The sequence below is a fragment of the Symsagittifera roscoffensis genome, chromosome 8, assembly GCF_963678635.1.
Source record: "Symsagittifera roscoffensis chromosome 8, txSymRosc1.1, whole genome shotgun sequence".
Taxonomy (NCBI): domain Eukaryota; kingdom Metazoa; phylum Xenacoelomorpha; order Acoela; family Convolutidae; genus Symsagittifera; species Symsagittifera roscoffensis.
Genome location: NC_087069.1, coordinates 1,651,635 through 1,676,006, shown reverse-complemented (window position 1 = coordinate 1,676,006; position 24,372 = coordinate 1,651,635). Strand labels below are relative to the sequence as shown.

The window sequence follows — 24,372 nt, the reverse complement described above, 5'->3', positions numbered from 1 at the left end:
ATGACAGGTACAATTTACGATTGACACTTTTTTTTCACCGAAATTGAATCGCCTTGATTGACAAAATTGGATCAAAAAGTTCTGTTGGAAAAACTGAAAAATGCCACTTTCGCCCAAGAAGTTGATCACGTTTTTCGTGAACGTTATACTTTCGAAATGGGAGAGTGAAATTCAGCTATTAAACTCAAATATTGCACATCTAACTGAAAGCATTCATAAATGCACTATTGCACTTCGCATACACAAGCAAACTATGACGAAAGCTTCTTAAGTGACGCACGCCTCTTAAGTGACGCACGCCAATTATGAAGCATTAGCAGTACCAGTCACTTTGATAAAAAAAAAAGAAATTTACCAACTAACATGCCTCAACTTATACAGCAGTCTTCTTTGGAGCAGTAACAAGATGAAAAAATTAACTGTAATAAACGATTTTTTTTAATTTGAGATTTTTTGTAAAAATCATCTCCCCACACGCTATATTAAGAACAAAGTGATAAATTTCTCTCATAGTAATATATAAATTATGGCAAATAAGCTTCCTTTAACCAATTTGGAACATTTCAATGACGGATTTAATCTCCGCTAACGCGTTAATAGCGCGAAATATATCGCGCGTTAATTGACCCAAATTGGCCAAAAAAAGGGCAATTTTTAAACCCCCATAACTTTAGGAAAAATTATCACTGGTGAAATATCTTCCCAAAGTTTAGCTCAGGACAACAATACTTTTTGAATGATACAAAAAAATCCGTCAACAATGGCCATTTAAGAAGTCGAAATTTGTTTGAAGAAAAACCACCCCGAGCACAAATATTCCGCTACTTTCGCTACGTATGTCCGAACAATAATAGTCTGCGTTAATATCCTTAGCATTGGCTGTACTTAATAGCTGGTTTTTGATCAGATTGAACACTTTCAAAATGGACAAATTTTATCGCAACAACATTTGCGACTTGGATTGGAACAAAATATAGTTCATGCTATAACACAAACATTACTTTTAAAATGAAGCACTTCTGTAAAAAAAATAGCGCATTTTAACACAGTTCCTTAAAAAATCATCACGACCTATAAAAGAGTCTGAACGACGTGGGTTGCCTCTTGGTAAAATGGCAAACAAAGATAAGCACAGAGGCGAAGTTGCGCTTCAGCGACACTAGCGAGACAGCAAAACAACAGCTCTACAAATTGAAAAAATAGACATTAGAATTTAGTAATAAACGCAAGGACAGAGAAAAACGTCATTAAAAAAACTTTCGAAGTATACAGAAAAATTATATGCTCTAAAAGTTCTTTGGAGTTCAAGAACAATTTTAGATTGGTGCTTTTGTGATAAAATGAACCAAACTTGAGAAAAATGGATCAAATGGTAAGGTTTTCATTCCGCTGGGAAATCTGAAAATTAAAATCCGTTTTTGTGACTTGGTCGGTACAAAACATGTAGAAACTTCTGCTATTGCGACAGTAGTTGTGTTCAGAATATTTTGCTCCATTACCACAAGGACACTCTACTCTTGTTCAGATGAAACGAGATAAACGGAAACAAAACTTATACTTTATTCGCACTCCAAATTTGAGGATGGGACATAGTTTGAAAATTATCAACTGAAATAATTATATTTCATGCAAGTGGGTTACAGCAGAATGATGGTAAGTACTGAAGGTAAAAACTGAACTGCCTGCCACACCTTCTGATGTTTGGAGTCGAACATTCCGACCAGGTTGTCGTATCTTCCACCCCCCGCTATAGATCCTACATTGGCAGCGGCAGCCTCTTCTCCATCACTGGGCTCGTTGCAGTCCCCTGTTCCATTCTCGGCGGCTGTGTCGTCTGTTGTGTTTGTAGACTCTGTGCCCCCCAAAAGAACTGCCTCGTAAATCACTCCTGTGTAGTAGTCCAGACCACGTGCTAGACTCATGTCGAACGAAACCTGCCTCAAATCAGACGCAAAAGGTAACGACGAGCAACCTAACTCATCAACAATACACTAAAAGTGCCACTTGCTTCGGGAACAAAGACCGACAAAGAGCTTGTGTAAAACATCTACCGCCTCAACCACCTCAAGGTAGCATTAACTCAAGCATTGCATATTTTCAAAAATGAGACAGCGCCAGCCAGCGGGGAAGAGAGGCCTTTTTACAGGACCAGCTGTTGCATTGCAAAAGACCTTTCACATTAATTAACAGTGTGGTTTGGTCCTTCTCGAATGAAAGTGGAACAAGGACGTCGTATTCGAAGTTCGTACCTTGTCTGAAATGGACAACACTTCGCAGAACTCCAGAATAGTCTGAATGTCTTTCAGACCAGCGATTGCATTCTTGTTGGCACACAACTCTTCATCCGCCAGTAGCTTCTCAACTAAATCTCTTCCGCCTGAAAAAAAAAACTATTATTATACGGCGAGGAAAACTAAAACGAAGAAGCAAAAGCGCTCTTTGCAAGCCTAAGCGAAAAAAAAACAATCCATAGAGTGATACGAAAAATAGCCATCCAAAATAAAAAAAAAACTACCATCTAAGAAACTGAAACCTCTAACCTGGTTCACAACTTTATCTGACAGAGATGCGAAAAGGCACTTCCGCAAACCAAACAATACTTGAGAGAAACGTGAACCGCTAGCCGCGAGAATAAAAATGGCTAATCACGAGCATAATCATACCAAGTAGTTTTGCTCACTTCAAATTTAAAAGCGTTGTTCCGGATTAAATCGCCACCTATAGTACAGAATAAATAGAAAAATATTTAAAAGCTCCTAAAAGCTCCTATTTAAAAGCTCCTATTTAAAAGCTATTTTTTATCGATCAATTTCAAATTTTTAAATTGCATGCACCATTAGAATTTCTACAAAGAGCTTTGGGAATGCTACACAAAAGCCAAAATGTCAAAAAAAGTCCTTTTCTGCGGAACTAAGAAGACAAAAATAAGCAGACAGACTATCATCTAAATTAGCCAAAACTTTCTAATTGCACGAAAAAAATGTATTAACTGGAATCGAACTCCAAAGTTTTGTTGTCTCAAGCATGGGGGTTATAGCTACTTGTAATGAAGCTGAACCATCGAGCTAGGGGAGTGGAACCTGATCTAAACTACATTTTATGATTGGATAAATTAGATATTTTACCAATGTAAAGTATTTAATATTAACCAATCATGATCCATCTAACTAACAACCCACTTATTTGTAAGTGCTGAAATTACTTGTAATTTCAGCACCAGAGAGATTTGAATTTAACTTAGAAACTAGTTGAACTCTCCCGAGTACTTCAGCAGCCGCAATAAACCAGTATACCCTAGATCTATTGAGCCTAGCAGAGACTAGTTAAACAACCTGAGACTAGATAGTATAAGAGTAAGATTAGGATCGGTATTAGACTAAGAAGTTGCACGAATCTATCCGGCCGAAAATAAGATAGCGTGACGAGCAGACGGTGTACCCTATCCGAAATTACTCTATGAGTTATACCCATCGGTCATAACTCATCTGGTGCGACCATAAGTCTCGAACAAGACCTTAATAGCTAGAATTAACCAAAATAGATTAGAAACTAGACAAAAACATTTACAAAATGTTATACGACAATAATTTAATCGAAATGTCTCTACGACTCAATAGATCAGAGCCAATATTCCGAACCATAGCAGAACTACCCGGAATTGGAAAAAGACCTCGAACCAGAGACGACATACGACAAAGTAGAAACTTGCCATATAGTTATATGATAGTTCGGCAAAAACCAGAACAAACTTTTATATTTAGAATACTACTGGCAATGAATTTAGATTTTCATTTGCAAACATAAAACTTTGAAGTTAATCTTCAAAATCATTTCAGGCGCTAAACAAAATTATTAATATACAATAACGATTGATAAAAAGATCTCAGATCGTTTTCCTAAACTCTGCAGTAATATACAAAACATGTTTGAAAAATATTTATTGGAAAATAAAAATAAAAATTAGTAGCATGACAATAAATGGCTAGTAATCATAAATCATTCTGTTGTTCCAGCTTCATCACCTAAAACATAACAGCATTCATAAGCTCACTAATATCATCAAAACACTAAATCTTTTCGTTACATAAATTTAAATCTTTATTAAAACTTAAATTCACTTAATTTTAAAATCAGATCATCAAGGCTTATCCTTGGATCTTAAATCATTATCTAGTTAATTAAATTTCGAACTTGATCATCAAGGCCTATCCTTGGATCAAAAAGAACAATTTTGTTCTCCCCCACCCACTTAACTAGTGTCTAACGACCTCAAACGTCGATTCACTATCCAACCCTTTCTAAAGACCCAAGACTAATAGAAATTTTTAAACAAAACTAATCATTCAAATTAGGATAAACAGTGAAGAACTTCGGTTATTCATCCTTCACTTGACTCCCCCCTCTTACCAGACCCAGGATAAATCTTAGACTTAGTAAGTTTAAAATAGTATCTAACGAACTACTCGCGTTCTAATTCTACCTGAACCTTGTGGATCGATTTACTATTCTCCAACCCTTGAACACAATCACTACCCCTAAGTAAGATTAAGTAAGTTAACACCTTAGCTTATACTAGTCACGAGAAAGTAAAAATCATTCTCCGGAATAGATATACTTTTCTCTCCAACCCTGAACAAATAGACCCAGGTTAAGCTAACCAAAAAATCGTAAGGACTAACAGTTTAAGCAATTAGAATTCACTTAACAACCTTTTGCATCCGTCATCCTAAACCTTATGTCATTTAAAAACCTAGGAAATAAACAAACAATCGTTTTACACAATTGTGAAATAGATAACAAAAAATACGACCTTGTAATCACACCTCATACACAAACAGTTGGATACATTCGAACAAAACGACAAACACTAAAGAGAAAAATAATAACTAAACAAAGACAAATAACACGAAAAAGATTTTCAAAAAACCGAAACGCATTTTCAGAATCAGAAACCAACAGTTTAGACGAACTTTACAAACTAAAAGAATCAATAGATAAAAATTGCCCAATTAACGATCAATTATATTTCTCTGACTCAGAAACAACTTCAAATTCATCAAAAAGAGGGAAAAGAAGAATAAAAAAGCAGTATAAACACAAACCAGTACATTTATACAATTGAAATCAACCAATTCGACACATTAATAATTACATATTAACAGTCATCGAACGAAAAAATGAGCTCAACGCACACCCCAGGTGACGAAAGTCCAGATGATGATGAAATCTTCCCTTTTATAGTAGATGCAACCACTGATAGAGGACAACATATATTTTGCAAAAATTTACTCTTAAACTTATTTGAACCCGGAATCAGTCCATGTAAAACAGAGTTCCCAGATGTAAAAATCAAAAGACAAATCATAGATCACTATCTAAAAGATATATGTAACTTAACACAACAGTATGGAATCTACTCCATAGAATTCACCTCACCAAACCATAATCATAGTAAATATATAATTCAAACAGACGATCTTGATTTAGAATTTTCAAAAGTATTTTCAGAATATATAAAAAGCATCCAATATCATAACTCACAAAGAGCAAACTCCATATTCACCAATGAAGTTTTCGCAATAATATATAGTTATATCTCGATATTAGAAAACGAAATCCCAATACCAAATGTCTCACCGACAGAAACATCTAAACATATAAGAGTACGACATGAAATCACACTACTCTCTAGTTATTTAAACATCATTAAAGAAAATTTCACGAAAGACGAAGTTTCACAACATACAAAACACGATCTACAAAAAATTTTGGCATGGTTCATAATAGATTATTTCACACACAATATTGATTTAATTGCACAAGCAAGAAAAAATTTTAGACCCCAAAACTCGAACGATGATACCGCTATCACAGAACAATCAGACTATGTTTGGGACCCCGAATGGTCTCATCACGCATTTATAAGCTTCCCACAATCAATCTCAAGTCAAGCAATAAGTACGATATCTTACATAAGAGATTATGTAAGAGTAATACCATTAACCATTGATGCAACACCATTGAACTATAAAACATTTTTGCCCGATACACAAAATAATAGTTTAAACTCTACAGTCATACACAATGAAAACCTCAATGGAACTAGGAATCTTACTCAACAAGATATCCAGACACCATCACACTTCATAAATGAAGAAATTGTACACACAACAACTACACAACAAAGTATTTCACCAATACGTCCAAACTTAACAACACCAAGAAATACAAATCCTTCACAAACACAGGTAACCTTACAATCAACCGTTAAACCTTCAGTTGCCCCAAAATATTCACATATGGATTACCAAACATACAGACCCATGACAATACCACCAAAAACACGCAAAACATTCACTAGAAACAACTTTGCAGACCATAATTATAATTATACACATCCATCAAAAACAAATTATCAACCACGAAGAAATTTTAACCAATATACAAGATCTCGAAACTGGGATAACCCAATGGCCCAACCTAATTCAGTAAATTTCCAAACAAATCCTCCACAGGATCGCAGTGAAAATTACCCATTTTTTCAACAAAATAAAAATAAAAAAAACAGACATCTTATCAAATGGATTATTTATCCTCAGATGATGATTTCTTACAACCAGACATATTTGCACCATATACTCAAGAATATCGTGGACAAGGAGTACAGAAACCACATACAAATCATAGAATTTTTTCTCCACAACCGATAGATACACAACATCAACAACCAATTCAACAACAAAATCCAATGATTGCACACTCGTATCAACCAACACAAATGCAAAATGAAATACCACTCCCATATTATCTTCAACAACATGAAATAACAAGAAACCAACTTTCAAATTTTTCTCAAATGCCAAATGCAGCAGAATCATTACAAATGACAATGAATCCATACCTTATGGGTGGATCATCAATAACATCAAACAAACCTTTAATGGTTTTCACAGGAACAGACCCTGAATACTCTGTAGAAGATTATTTAAATGCAGTAACAGCAAACTTGATTTTAAACATTGGACCTGAACCAATTAATACGCCACTACATCAAAACTGGATACATCGACGCACAGCGTTGATACAAACAACCTTAGATGGCGCAGCCCAAAAATGGTTTTCAGTATTACCTCCAGAAATAAAATCAAATTGGAAAAGGTTTACACAGGAATTTTCAAAAATGTTTGACTCCGAAAGAAACAAACAACAACAAAGAGTTTTATGTAATGAAATTCGCAGATTACCAAACGAAACCATCAAGCAATTAGCAGTACGAATCGAAACACTAGTTCGAAAAGCATATTCACTAAATACACACGACTATAAAAACACAAAGATGACAGAAATCTTAATGATGACCTTAACACCACAATTAAGGAAAATAGCAATAAAAAAGAGAGCATCCCATCCTTCTTCAATTCGAGAACCCGATTTAGATTTTCGAAAACTAGTAGACAAATTAGAACAAGCAGAAATCACGATGAAACTAGAAGAAACGGAAAATCTGAAATTACAATACGTTAACAGAATTGAAACGACTCCCACTAATATTAATAATATACAGGAATCAGACACAGACCTCGTTGAAAAAATCACTGAAATACTCAATATTTACGAAAAGAACCCAAACTTTAAAGGCAAACCATCTTTCAAAAAATGGTGTAATTATTGCCGACGATACGGACATAGTATTTCTGAATGTAGACAAAAACAGCAAGATAATCAAAATAAACCTCAAAAGTACAAAGAACCAAATAAGTCATTTTATCAATATATGAAGAAAGATCAAAATCTACCGAACAAAAATGTATACAGCAACAATAGTTCCGGAAAACCACTTCCGAACAATACAAGTTATACAAGAAATCAATCCCCATATAACTCAAGTTATAGAGGAAGATCGCCAGAACGAAGAAATACACAAAATTCGTCACAAAATCACTACAATAGACCAAATAGTAGAAATAACTACTCCAGATCTAATTCAAACACAACACAGTTTGCTTCTAGATCTAATTCCCAATCAAGAAATAGATACTATCCAAACAATCAATCACGAAACTCATCATATAATAGAAATAGAAACTATTCCAATAATCGAAATAGAAGTTATTCAAACAATCGAAATCAATATTATCAAAACAACCGATCAAGAAATAACTCATATAACAGACCAAACAGCAATTATCAAAATAGATCGCGAAATAATTCACAAAATCGACACTCAAGTTATAATAATCGTTATAGAAATTATTCCCAATCACCACACCGGAATAATAATCACTATAATAATTCTAATAATCGCCACAGAAGTAGTACACCTAAACATCAAAGACAAATCAATCAAGTACAGTCTAACCCAGAAACAACATCAGACCCTCCAGGTATTGATGACACAGTAACTGATACGTTACAACTCAATCAAATAAACTGTGCATCATCAGATTCAGAAAGCGACACAGAAAACACTCTCTCCATCAATATGATAAAAGTCGAAAATGACTATGAATCTGTAATATATGAACAACCTTTTTCATCACACATATATGAAAATCAATCAGAATTTCTTCAAAATTATTACACTAAACCCATACATTCCACACCAACGACACAAGAAACTAATAGAATTAACACTACAAATCAACCCTCTGCAAATAATAAAACAAAATGCTTGAACACAAACCACATCTATCAAAATATACAAAAAGAACAACCCAAAGAAAAAATTTGGACAATACCATTTCTCTTAGAAAGTCCAAGAAACAAAGAATTTCAACCACCAGATCTTGAAATTGATTTTTTAATTGATTCAGGAGCAGAATCAAACATAATAAACATTCCCACATGGAATGAAATAAAAACTTTACACCCAAAGCTAACACCTCTTGAAACCTCCAGTAAGTTCGCAACAGCACAGGGATCAACATTGATAAACTACGGAAAAATCCAATTATTTCTCCTCCCCACCAGAACAATGGAGCAAAGCAAAAATTTAAATAAGCCATTTAAACAAATATTCCATATCACTGATATTAAACATAATATCATTGGAATACCATTTATTTCGAAGTATATACCAACAATTAACATCTTAAATAGTAAAATATTAATCAAAGATAAATATACAAAAACAAAAGACACATCCTTAACATTTTTTCAAAGATTAAATAAACAACCACCATTCTTTCAAAATTTTACCCGATATTTAACCAACAAAGAAAACACTTGAAACCACTATCAGGAAACATCTATAATTTTTCAATCAAACAAGTTCACCAATATGATAAAGAACAAAACAAACAAAAATTTTATATGTCAGATTTTGAATTCAAACCTATTCATAAATTTTTCAAAATCACAATCTCTTCAATAAAATATTTGAAAAACTCGAATTCAGATATTATTTCCTTACATGTCTATAACAACACACCTTACCAGGTAACATTACCTTTAGGACTTTTAGGCTATTGCGAAACCAACGCTACAATATCACCAATACACGAAAAAGCCTATCGCGTAAATAATATACTTCAATTATAAGATATTTGTCAATCCACAATTCTTAATGAAGAATTATCTATAAATAACATAATAAATAATGAAAACAGAAATACGGATTATTTCACAAAAACCCCATATTTCAAACCTACGTTCAACATAAGTAACTACACAGAAGATCAACAGAAAATTTTAACAATGTTTAATTTCCAACATTCACAAATAACACAAGACGAATTCAAAAAGTTAGCCAAACAGCTAATTAAATATTCATCAGTCTTAAATATTCATTTTTGCCCGATACACAAAATAATAGTTTAAACTCTACAGTCATACACAATGAAAACCTCAATGGAACTAGGAATCTTACTCAACAAGATATCCAGACACCATCACACTTCATAAATGAAGAAATTGTACACACAACAACTACACAACAAAGTATTTCACCAATACGTCCAAACTTAACAACACCAAGAAATACAAATCCTTCACAAACACAGGTAACCTTACAATCAACCGTTAAACCTTCAGTTGCCCCAAAATATTCACATATGGATTACCAAACATACAGACCCATGACAATACCACCAAAAACACGCAAAACATTCACTAGAAACAACTTTGCAGACCATAATTATAATTATACACATCCATCAAAAACAAATTATCAACCACGAAGAAATTTTAACCAATATACAAGATCTCGAAACTGGGATAACCCAATGGCCCAACCTAATTCAGTAAATTTCCAAACAAATCCTCCACAGGATCGCAGTGAAAATTACCCATTTTTTCAACAAAATAAAAATAAAAAAAAACAGACATCTTATCAAATGGATTATTTATCCTCAGATGATGATTTCTTACAACCAGACATATTTGCACCATATACTCAAGAATATCGTGGACAAGGAGTACAGAAACCACATACAAATCATAGAATTTTTTCTCCACAACCGATAGATACACAACATCAACAACCAATTCAACAACAAAATCCAATGATTGCACACTCGTATCAACCAACACAAATGCAAAATGAAATACCACTCCCATATTATCTTCAACAACATGAAATAACAAGAAACCAACTTTCAAATTTTTCTCAAATGCCAAATGCAGCAGAATCATTACAAATGACAATGAATCCATACCTTATGGGTGGATCATCAATAACATCAAACAAACCTTTAATGGTTTTCACAGGAACAGACCCTGAATACTCTGTAGAAGATTATTTAAATGCAGTAACAGCAAACTTGATTTTAAACATTGGACCTGAACCAATTAATACGCCACTACATCAAAACTGGATACATCGACGCACAGCGTTGATACAAACAACCTTAGATGGCGCAGCCCAAAAATGGTTTTCAGTATTACCTCCAGAAATAAAATCAAATTGGAAAAGGTTTACACAGGAATTTTCAAAAATGTTTGACTCCGAAAGAAACAAACAACAACAAAGAGTTTTATGTAATGAAATTCGCAGATTACCAAACGAAACCATCAAGCAATTAGCAGTACGAATCGAAACACTAGTTCGAAAAGCATATTCACTAAATACACACGACTATAAAAACACAAAGATGACAGAAATCTTAATGATGACCTTAACACCACAATTAAGGAAAATAGCAATAAAAAAGAGAGCATCCCATCCTTCTTCAATTCGAGAACCCGATTTAGATTTTCGAAAACTAGTAGACAAATTAGAACAAGCAGAAATCACGATGAAACTAGAAGAAACGGAAAATCTGAAATTACAATACGTTAACAGAATTGAAACGACTCCCACTAATATTAATAATATACAGGAATCAGACACAGACCTCGTTGAAAAAATCACTGAAATACTCAATATTTACGAAAAGAACCCAAACTTTAAAGGCAAACCATCTTTCAAAAAATGGTGTAATTATTGCCGACGATACGGACATAGTATTTCTGAATGTAGACAAAAACAGCAAGATAATCAAAATAAACCTCAAAAGTACAAAGAACCAAATAAGTCATTTTATCAATATATGAAGAAAGATCAAAATCTACCGAACAAAAATGTATACAGCAACAATAGTTCCGGAAAACCACTTCCGAACAATACAAGTTATACAAGAAATCAATCCCCATATAACTCAAGTTATAGAGGAAGATCGCCAGAACGAAGAAATACACAAAATTCGTCACAAAATCACTACAATAGACCAAATAGTAGAAATAACTACTCCAGATCTAATTCAAACACAACACAGTTTGCTTCTAGATCTAATTCCCAATCAAGAAATAGATACTATCCAAACAATCAATCACGAAACTCATCATATAATAGAAATAGAAACTATTCCAATAATCGAAATAGAAGTTATTCAAACAATCGAAATCAATATTATCAAAACAACCGATCAAGAAATAACTCATATAACAGACCAAACAGCAATTATCAAAATAGATCGCGAAATAATTCACAAAATCGACACTCAAGTTATAATAATCGTTATAGAAATTATTCCCAATCACCACACCGGAATAATAATCACTATAATAATTCTAATAATCGCCACAGAAGTAGTACACCTAAACATCAAAGACAAATCAATCAAGTACAGTCTAACCCAGAAACAACATCAGACCCTCCAGGTATTGATGACACAGTAACTGATACGTTACAACTCAATCAAATAAACTGTGCATCATCAGATTCAGAAAGCGACACAGAAAACACTCTCTCCATCAATATGATAAAAGTCGAAAATGACTATGAATCTGTAATATATGAACAACCTTTTTCATCACACATATATGAAAATCAATCAGAATTTCTTCAAAATTATTACACTAAACCCATACATTCCACACCAACGACACAAGAAACTAATAGAATTAACACTACAAATCAACCCTCTGCAAATAATAAAACAAAATGCTTGAACACAAACCACATCTATCAAAATATACAAAAAGAACAACCCAAAGAAAAAATTTGGACAATACCATTTCTCTTAGAAAGTCCAAGAAACAAAGAATTTCAACCACCAGATCTTGAAATTGATTTTTTAATTGATTCAGGAGCAGAATCAAACATAATAAACATTCCCACATGGAATGAAATAAAAACTTTACACCCAAAGCTAACACCTCTTGAAACCTCCAGTAAGTTCGCAACAGCACAGGGATCAACATTGATAAACTACGGAAAAATCCAATTATTTCTCCTCCCCACCAGAACAATGGAGCAAAGCAAAAATTTAAATAAGCCATTTAAACAAATATTCCATATCACTGATATTAAACATAATATCATTGGAATACCATTTATTTCGAAGTATATACCAACAATTAACATCTTAAATAGTAAAATATTAATCAAAGATAAATATACAAAAACAAAAGACACATCCTTAACATTTTTTCAAAGATTAAATAAACAACCACCATTCTTTCAAAATTTTACCCGATATTTAACCAACAAAGAAAACACTTGAAACCACTATCAGGAAACATCTATAATTTTTCAATCAAACAAGTTCACCAATATGATAAAGAACAAAACAAACAAAAATTTTATATGTCAGATTTTGAATTCAAACCTATTCATAAATTTTTCAAAATCACAATCTCTTCAATAAAATATTTGAAAAACTCGAATTCAGATATTATTTCCTTACATGTCTATAACAACACACCTTACCAGGTAACATTACCTTTATGACTTTTAGGCTATTGCGAAACCAACGCTACAATATCACCAATACACGAAAAAGCCTATCGCGTAAATAATATACTTCAATTATAAGATATTTGTCAATCCACAATTCTTAATGAAGAATTATCTATAAATAACATAATAAATAATGAAAACAGAAATACGGATTATTTCACAAAAACCCCATATTTCAAACCTACGTTCAACATAAGTAACTACACAGAAGATCAACAGAAATTTTTAACAATGTTTAATTTCCAACATTCACAAATAACACAAGACGAATTCAAAAAGTTAGCCAAACAGCTAATTAAATATTCATCAGTCTATGCAACATCCAAATTTGATGTTGGCAAAATCAGTTCATCACTACATCTCCCGTTAAAACCAGACGCAGTTTTCAAAAAACAGAGAGCAAGTAAAGTACCAATTCACTTACATGATAAAGTGAACAGATTACTCGATATTTTAGAACAATACAACATTATATCACCAGTTAATAAAGAAGAACAACCAAAAGGCAACACATTTATCAACCCCGTTATCATTCTAGCTAAAGGAGAATCATTAAAAATCGTTCTCGACGCTAGATACCTCAATTCACTCATAGATGAATCAAAATGTAATTGGCCCATTGAACCAATACAAGTTATTTTAACAAAAATAAACGGCAAATACTTTACAACCGCCGATAAGAATAGTGCATACAATCAAATGCCACTAGATGAACAATCACGACGTTTAACACAATTTGTTATTGGAAACCAACAATATGAATTCAACCGCTTATTCTATGGAATATCCATAGGACCAGCAGCATTTTCAGCTTTTATGAGCAAAATTTTTAGACCACTAATACTCAAGAAAAACGCAATCACCTATTTAGACGATGTTTTTATGCAATCACAAACAAAAGAAGAAATGTTCAATGTTTTAGAAAAATATCACCAAATACTTCAGAACGAAAATCTGAAGGCCGCCCCCGATAAATCACACTTCTTTTTGACAAGAGTTAAATTCTTAGGACATAATATAGAAAGAAAAACAATCACTCCACTGAAATCACGCATTGACGCTATTCAAAAACTTCAACCACCAACAAATAAAAAGAAAATCCAAGAATTTCTTGGAATGTTAAATTTTTTAAGCAAATATGTTTATAAAATGCAATTATATCTACGACCATTTTATAACATCCTTAGACAACAAAATAATTTTGAATGGAATACAGAACATCAAGCACGATTTGAAGAAATAAAGAAACTTTTAACTGAACAAATTTCAAACACAATTCCAGACCCTGATCAACCATTTTATGCAATGTGCGATGCTTCGAACTTTGGCATCGGTGCAGCACTATTACAATCACATAATGGTACAAATAAAATGAACCTCATATCAGCAAATTCTCGATTATTCACTCAAGCAGAGCTACGACTCTCAACTCTAATGAGAGAATGTACAGCCATAATATATACACTGACAGAATATGAATTTCTGATACTTGGATCAAAACATCCCACAGTTCTATTCACAGACCATAAACCAATCATCTTTCTTTTTACACAAAAATCTAATCCAAACCACCGAGTTTACAGATTTCAACTAATTCTAATGAAATTTCCAAACTTACATATAGTTAGGACTGCAGGAAAAAATCTTGCATTACCAGACACCTTAAGTCGAAATACGCCACCTGAATTACTTACACGAAAAACAACAGTTGAAATACCCAAAAACATAAAATTCTACCTTGCAGAAAACGAAACATCACCCCGATTGGAATGCAAATATGCAGTAAAAACTGACGTTGAACAATCACAAATAAATAGTTTACAACATTTCCCACTTTATTTAGATTGTCAAAATAATCACTATGAAGTTGATCTACTTGGAACATCAACTTTTAAACCAATCCCATATTCTCAATGGATAAAAAATAACACCCAACAAAAACGAACAAAACAACACCCACCTAAAAAAGACCATTTGCCACTAATTGAAAAAGAAAATTTAACTGATAAAATAAATTTATCAGGACCACAAACAAACGATTCAAAATACACAATAAATCAAGTTTTTGACCTCCACGACCCACTTGATACAATACCCTTATCTAAACTCGAAATTGAAAACATTTTTCTCCCTCCGACAGAAACAATTACAATTTCAACACTAAAACAATATCAAAATCTTGACCCAATAATTCGACAACTAAAATCATGGCACAAATATAAAACTAAACCTATCAAGGCAGATTCAACCATTCTAGGCAACAAAACACTCCTCCGATACTTTCGCAAATTTAATAACACAACAATTAATGAAACTACAGACCTTTTAGAGTATAACTTAAATGAATCTACAGTCCCCTGTCTTCCTTTAAGTATGATTCTCATAGCTTTTAATATCTCACATACACAAAATATTAAAGGACATTCTGGATCAGAAAAAACATATTCAAACTTTATACAAAACATTTACTTCCCAAATGCACCAATTTGGATAAAAGTACTATGCAATGATTGTATAGTATGTCAACTAAATAAACCTCACCCAAATCAAAAACAAATAGCACAAAAACAAGATTTTAAAGGACAAAGCTTGTACTTTAATCATCGTATCTCATTTGATACTAAAGGCCCAATTTCACCCTCATCAGAAGGAAATTCCTACATTATGGTAATTGCTGACGCATTTACACACTATGTAGCACTTAACCCAGTACCACATTGTAACGCTTATTATGCGTATACAACGCTTTATGAACACTGGATAGCAAAATTTGGACTACCAGAAATTTTAGTCACAGACAACGGTACAGAATTCATAAATAATGAAATTATCACACTATGTCATTTATATAACATTAAACACAAACTACGTACATCTCATGCACCTTGGACAAACGGCTTAGTCGAAGGTATGAACCGTTCATTACAAGAATATCTTAGATGTATCATCAACGGAAATGATACAAGATATACCGAATGGTCAGCAGATGTAAAATTATTTCCCTTAGCATATAATTCACAAATCACGACAACTCTAGGAATGTCACCATATGAAATGGTTTTTAACCAAAAGCCACGCAAACCAATAATGTTTACAGCAAATTCTCATAAAAACGCACAAGGTTATTGTCAACCAAATAAAGACTCAATTTGTTATAACCTACCTTTACATACACACGATGAAGATCATTTTCATCACCAACAAATTCTTAAATTAGCCTCCGGTACACACACCGAATGGATTCTAAATAGAGATAAAAAACACAATGAAATTTATCAAAAAGTAACAAAAAAGTTATTACAAAGACAAAACATTAATGAACAAATAAATTCACGTTTTACACCAGCCCCCGATTTAAAAATTGGAACATTTGTTTTAATACCTAATTTTACTACTCAAAAAGGAATTTCTAAAAAATTACAACCCCTTCGTAAAGGACCATACCAAATAATTGCAAGACCCACTGATGTCACATATAAAATCACCAACTCAGACAAAAAAGAAATCGTTTAGCACCGAAACAACCTATTACCTTATTACCCAAAAGAATACGCACTCCGCGAATTAACTCAATTATATTCTTTCACAGGTTTAAAAATTATTCAAAATGACCCACATCCGAAAAACACAACAAAGGAACAAAATGATATCCCCATCGAAAATCAAAATACAAAATCAACCGCCACCAAAAACAATACAAAAAACCTAGACCAAAAAACATCCCCAAAAGAAAGAAAAAATAGAAAAATGACCGAACAAATAATACCCCAAGAGCAAATCGACAAATCAGAACATAGAAAATCAACACGACTTCGAAATCAACCACGTAAAAATTACAAAATATTCATCCCCCAATCTAAAATATTAAAGAAAGTGGAATTTCAAAAGCAATTTTTACTTTATACTTCACAGTCTTGAAACCTCTGAAACATTTTCAATTTCCATTTTTCAAAATAGCATGCTAACAAACACGCAATAATTCTAGTTCACATTAGACCAATAGGATTCATCCAATCCGTCACTTTCTCTAACTCAAACTAAGATCAATTGGACGAATCATATAAAACTCCAGGCATATCTATAACTATAACTTTACGACCTCCAGGTCAAAAATAAGCAAACCACTCCAACTTGACAACTAAAATAAATATCACCATAATCCCATACCCCTCCCTTATCTAATAACCCAAAGATCAACAATATTTCCCCAACTCAGACCACAAATACCCCCCAAACAAATTTGTTAACTTAGCCTAAAGTAACAAAATGAACATTTTAATTAGCCTAAAGTACAAAAATCTCACCATACCCCGGATCATTTGACAAACAAAAATAAAGAAAAAGACGACCTCCCGATCACCATAAAAATTGCCCCCAACAAAATTTTACAAAACTCAACCCACTTGTAAAAAAAACTAATAAATAATCCGACCACACTTGAAAATTGCCCCAAACAACAAAAAATATTCGACCAAGAAGTCATTTCTTAAATGCTCTTCTATCAAACAGTCACTAAAATTTTCATAAACCTTAAACAATTTTTTACGATACTTGCAACCTTTATAATATTTCTTTTTGATATACTTGAATCTTTTCTAATAGTCTTAATCATTTTTTGTAACATTTTTTTAATTTTCTACACTATCTTCGAACTATTTCTCCAACTTTCCAAAACCCTTGATTATATCCACAGGTACGAATCATACAACTTGTCTAAATGATACGAACTATTTTCAGTAGAACTGATATTTTTCTATTATTTGTAATTTTCATAACATTTTTATCATCCCTCATTTTGACCATATGCAAATGTATAAAGAAAGCAATCATCACATTTGCCCTAGCAACAATCTTTCTAATTATTTTTTTGGAAGAATATTATAATAAACATAAACTTGTTCACTAGAATAATCAATCAAAAATCTATCAAAAATTGCTACCCCACAGTCACAAAGTCAGTCTTCACCGACATCATCCCAAGATAACCCAACAACACCTTCAACTACTCAAAACCCTCAAACATCTACACGAATTTCTTTTCAATATAGTCCATACACTTTTGAAGAACGACACGCTCGTTTATCTGAACCACTAGAACCAGTTCAACGACAAGCATCTCTAAGTGAACCAACATATAACCTATACCCAACACTACCACAAGAACTAAGTAGAATACGACACCTTAGTCAGAACCAAAACACAACAGAAATAAATAGACAAATTATACATCCTCGACAAAATAGAAATTTTCAAACTCCCCGAGTTCATTTTGAAATACCTCAATCACCATCACAAAGCACTCCAGAAAATCCCACTGGTATTACACCAGAAACCCCTACACTTTTTTCACAACGAAGCACTTCAAGCCTACCCTCAGATTACTTAGGTTCAACACCAACATCTGAACAAATACGTGAAAATCCTTTCAACCCCCCAAACCAAACATCACGACTACCATATTGGACAACACATTCATTCACACAAGGTGAACCAAATTTAATCAATGACCCCATAGACATTTCTACAGATACCACATCTTCATCACTACCCGAAACATTATCACTTCCATCAACACCATCGATTAGTCAAATTTCACCGACACCTTTTAACTTAAATTTTCCAAACAATCTCGACGCAAGATACCGAGAACAATCATCAACAAATATTCCTTTAAGATTAGATTGGAATACATTTACAGCACCTCCACCATTATTTGGACAACATCTAGAAAGTAACCGCCTTCATAACTGGGCACTTAATAGATTACAATATCGCCAAGATATTCACGACGATATCCGTGATCACAATATCCAAATACTCCAACAAAACAGTTTACAATTAAAGTTTGAAATCACAGTTAAGTTAAATAACATTACTCAACATCCCTACCCATTAAACCCACCAAACATAACAGCTCAATCACTACCACCACCGTTTATAACTACTGAAGTAATATATAAATACGACAGATATACCAAAAACACAATTGGTTACATTACATTTTATAACCCATACTCAGGATTATCATACACATGTATATTTTAAAAATATTAGTTTTTCTCCAACTCCTTTTTCTAGTAACCTCAAATCAAAACATCAACCCTTCTTCCCGCACAGGACCCCAAGATTTACTAGTAACACATTACGATTGTGAAGAAAACGAACAAAAAACACTACACAAGTATGCAATAAATCAAGTATCAAAATGTGAAACAGAACCACAAGCTATAGAAACTACAAATGTAATAGCAACACTCTATTCAAAAGCCCGAGCAACAACAGTTACAGGTTATAAATTCACAGCAACATTTTCCGAAAAGAAAGTACATTGTTCACAAGTCTCGAACGGAAATAAAAACCGACTTGACCATGAATCATTCTATCAGAGTAATATAGAACGACTTTTACATCTCAATCCCGACGATTGTAAAAATGAATTGCTTAGACTAAACATCACACAAAATAAAAACTCCGAAAGAAAGTTAGTATACTTTCAAGTTTTTTCAGACTCTGTACATCAATCACAACTTGAAAGACACCAAGGACATATAAAACTAGATGACAAATACCCATATAACGGCGCACACGGACGATTAACCTATGACATACACGATAAACATTGGATAACACACATTGGTATAAATAACCCATCAAACTGCAAAGCAGACACAAAAAATAAAGGATACCAAGAAATAATGTTTTTCGATTGGAAAATACAACTCGAAAAAATACAACTCACACGAGATTTATCAGATAACACAATGATCTATCAAGGAATCAGATTACCTTGTAAAAATGATCAAGGTTATTGCGACCCTACAACAAGAACAAGCAACAATTGTTTGGTTCCCTGAAGACACATGTACAACATTTCAAGTAGCAAGAATACACGCTCGTATGATCAAATTTCACGACAAATATTTCATACAATCAATACCATATGAACAAGTAAATCCATCACGAAAAATAAGTACTGATTTTCGAAACATTACAAAATAGAAAATAAATTAACACGTTTTCAAATATATCAAGAAACAGAACTTGCATGTAAATATAGAAATCCACTTCATAAAACACAATACTCTGAAATACTAGTTGAATACGAAAATGGATTCGACATGACCACTGGAAAGATAAAAATCGACCCATACGCCACAAGTAAACGCCTAAATGAAGGAACATCATATATACCAGTTAAATTTCAAAAAAGCACAGGTCAACCTGGTGGACATCTAAAACCCCAAGACGCTCATAGCACACGTTTACAAGAATTATCACTAATGAATACTACATATTTCGGTAATATCCACTATGATATTCACTTAGACATGAAACTAGATTATACGATTAGCCGCATTTTTCAAGAAATGTCACTCTCCGAATTAGAAACACTACACCAACTATGCGAATTAGAACGAACACAAATATTACAATCACTTGCACTAGCAGTATTAAAAATACCCTACGCAGGATACTTATTATCAGTAAATAGATCAAATTTTTTAGACTATGAAGGAAACATCTTATGGTTTTATACTTGCACTAAAAAAGTATCACCACTCTACGTTTTTGAAGATAAACGATGTTATAAAAGAATCCCTATCTTTTATAAGAATAAAGTACATTTCGTTGACACACTTTCACGAAGAACCTATTTCTGGGATACCGCAGTCCCATGTGGATCAGAAAATAGCCACAATGTAGTACAACTAAACCCTGACGAAGATAAATATTACCTTCTCACTCCATATCCCACATTAATGCAATCACTCAAAAAATTTTCACCAGAAAGCATTCGCGCTATTGCTCGAAACCCAAATATAGACTTACAATCCATAGGAATATATTCAAAATCAGATATTCAACATCACATTAGAACACAACAATTCCAAGAATTATTAACACAAATGGACACTATACAAAGACAATCAATTGACCAAAATTTACGCAAACTTGCAGAAACCGCAGGATTTGCCGATATCTACACGCAAGACTATAGCGGATATTTTAAAGATATTAAAGATTATATATATCTAAACGGTGAAAAATACCGTCCCCAAGATATATCACCAATCAACATTTTTAGCTTTGTTACACTCAAAAATGAAATTCTTGATTTTCTAGGATGGCCCTACTACATCTTAGAAAAATTGACTATTTTATACGCAATGTTTAACTTTATTGGATTTCTTTTCTCACTTTTAAAAGGAATTTACAACACATGTGCTATACACACACAAGTAAATAGACAAGCAAGCGTAGCACGCATACTCTTTGCAGGATTTTTTGGAATCTTTTCTACATCTATAAACAAAATTCTTTTAGACGCACAAATAAAAGAATACAACACAAAAATAGCAACACGACAGAACACATACGACGAAGAACATAACAATGTAGACACAACGCCAACGGCACCACAATTACCACCCCTACCACATAACCATCCACTATCCCTAGTCCCACGAAATTTTCGAAATTTAGCAATCACATATAATCCAAATTTTCGACCAACCACATCACAAAGTCCCATCCAACATATAATGACACACCAGTCACAGGATGATAATACTTATGAACAAATTATTGAACAACCCCATACCACCGCTTTTCAGTCTCAAAATAATCATTTTTTTAGCCCACGATGAGCCGACAACTTGGATCCCTACACCGATCAAATTCCCACCCAACCAACCTCACCTCTCCAATCCCAATAATACCACTTTTTGCTTTTCCGCCACCCGATTTCCCACCTAGTAATGTAACATCAGGCATGAATTCCGACACTAATTCACACATCTCAGTTTTATACTCCACCTCACAACTCAATAACCCGAATATTGAAACCCCCGATGAATTCGCCGATTCAGAACCATCCCCATCCAATAATTTTCATAACTCTTCAAATTTTTCTCAACCCCCTTTTCAACCTATATTATCAAATAACCCTGACCCAATCAATTCTACACCCTCTTATGCTTCCCAAGTTACCCCAACCTACTCCTCATTTCATTCTGACCAATCATCTCATTCTCCAGACACCCCCCGAATCTCCCCAGAGCTAGATAATTTTATTACCCTCCAACAACAACCCTACCACCTTCACACCCCAACCATAAACCAAATCTCTTCCACAATAGATTCATCCAACCCCCCTACCCCTACACCCTCTTCAAATTATACTGAATCATTAGCACCATCATCCACATCTACTGAATCTTCACTCAACACTAATAGAGCTTACCGCACTTTTAAAAGAAAGTTCCCCAACCATCCTTTCCCAGCAAAACCAGGAACAGCCCGTGAATACATCAACCATCCCAAGCACACTAACACAAAAGAATTTTTAGCTATCACCTTACCCTCATTCCCACAATACACCTTAAACACCCCTCACGACACTAACGAAACACGCAGCTTTGTAGACGAATACGTTTTAATGCCCACTCTCTCTTGGACCTCATATTATTATTTTACTAATCCCCTTTGCTTACCTTTATCTAGCACTCACATCGATATAGAGCGAAATAAGGACATGCTATATCGACTCACTACACCACTAACCACTAGACAATTTACTTACGTTGGATATAAAAAATCACTAAAAACACACACTGCACCTAGAGCTAATGAATATACACTAGAATACTATGATCACAACATCATCAGAGCTAACCAAGATCAATTCTTGGACGACGATCGCTTCGCTAATCCACAAATCACCGAGAAATTTTTCATCAAGACACCATATGTATTTACACTAAACATCTTCGATCGTAAGTTTGACCACATTATTTCAGAAGCACTAGCAGACACACAAGCATACGAAAGTTTTAAAGAACGCTTCCAAATATTTTCACTAACCTTTCATTTCCTTGCACCACACGAAAGAGATTTACACTGCTCACACGATATTATGTTGCGCACTAAACAAACCCACACATATAGTTATTATCGTTTCATCCAAAATCACTTTGACCTACACACACCCTCTAGACAACCACACCATCGTTTTCAATTCATTAATTCCAAATACACTTCACCATTTTTTCTAAATTTCACATATTGCATTAAAGATACTAACTTTCATGGTATTCTTCGCAATTATGATCCCATAACCCAAATGTATATCTTCTGTCCCATCAACAAGACCTTCAACGCCGAAGAATCCCGACCCTTCCTTATCCCGCACGAGTTTGTACAACCTATAGAAATCCCAATTTTAGAATTCATCCACAACACTAAATTCAATCACAAATTATATAATCTAATCCAAAACACACCTTATGAGTTTGCAGTTGGCACTGAAGAACTAACCACCATTAAGGCACTTCAATTGCTTTGGCCACTGCTTCAGACTAAAAATATCATCCGCATCTTAGCTAAACTACTAACAACTTCCGATCTCATCCACGACATCTTCCCCACGGTTTTTTCCCCGACGACTAACAGGTAAGAATGAATTAAATGTATATTACTAACTAATTACAATATTAGAAACTCACCATTCTTTATCCATGTTTTCTTTAGATTTTTAGCCTTCATCCGACAATCATCTAAAAAATTCACAAAAGACAAATAAAAAATCGAAAACTTCTTCAAACAATTTCAAAATTCTATTAATCTTTTACAACTCATAAATTTAATAAATTTAATACCAATGCAGTAAATTCATTTATAAATTTTTCCCCCAAGCAGTAAATCTAAAAATGATGAAAATTTGTAACTTAATTTTTTCCAATAAAAAGCAGTAAAATTCAAAATTCTATGTAGTAAATTGATAAAACGCAAAAGCAGAACTAACCTTTTGATATTTTCATTCATTCGCACAGAAATTCTATCCACACTCGCACAGCTCGCCCACGAAGAATTGTTTAAAATAATGAATTTCAGTTTCAAGTTTTCACACTCAACAACTCTAACACAAGATAACACGTTTCAAACTTTCCTTTAACCCGGTTGGAAAGGAATCATATACTAAACAAAACTAACCAACGCAGCTTACTAAATACCACAAATCATAGAATAACAGCATGACTAAGGAAAGGAAACCAACGGTACCCAAACCGGATTAACCCAGTTTAAAACTGGATAATTTATTCTTTTGAAGACTATTATAAAGTCTCAGAAAGAAATAATAAAACACAAAAAAG

The 24,372-nt window shown here is 33.4% G+C and overlaps 1 protein-coding gene across 1 annotated transcript in view; it reads right to left on the bottom strand.

Moving 5' to 3' along the window:
• LOC134853023 (histidine--tRNA ligase, cytoplasmic-like) overlaps positions 1–24,372 on the bottom strand; it is a 226,354-nt gene that overhangs the window by 17,294 nt on the left and 184,688 nt on the right. The window contains exons 7-8 of the mRNA XM_063868938.1: positions 2,250–2,377; positions 1,692–1,934 (exon numbers count right to left, since the gene is read on the bottom strand). Of these exons, the coding sequence (XP_063725008.1) occupies positions 1,692–1,934; positions 2,250–2,377 (371 nt within the window). The remainder of the gene's footprint in view (positions 1–1,691; positions 1,935–2,249; positions 2,378–24,372) is intronic.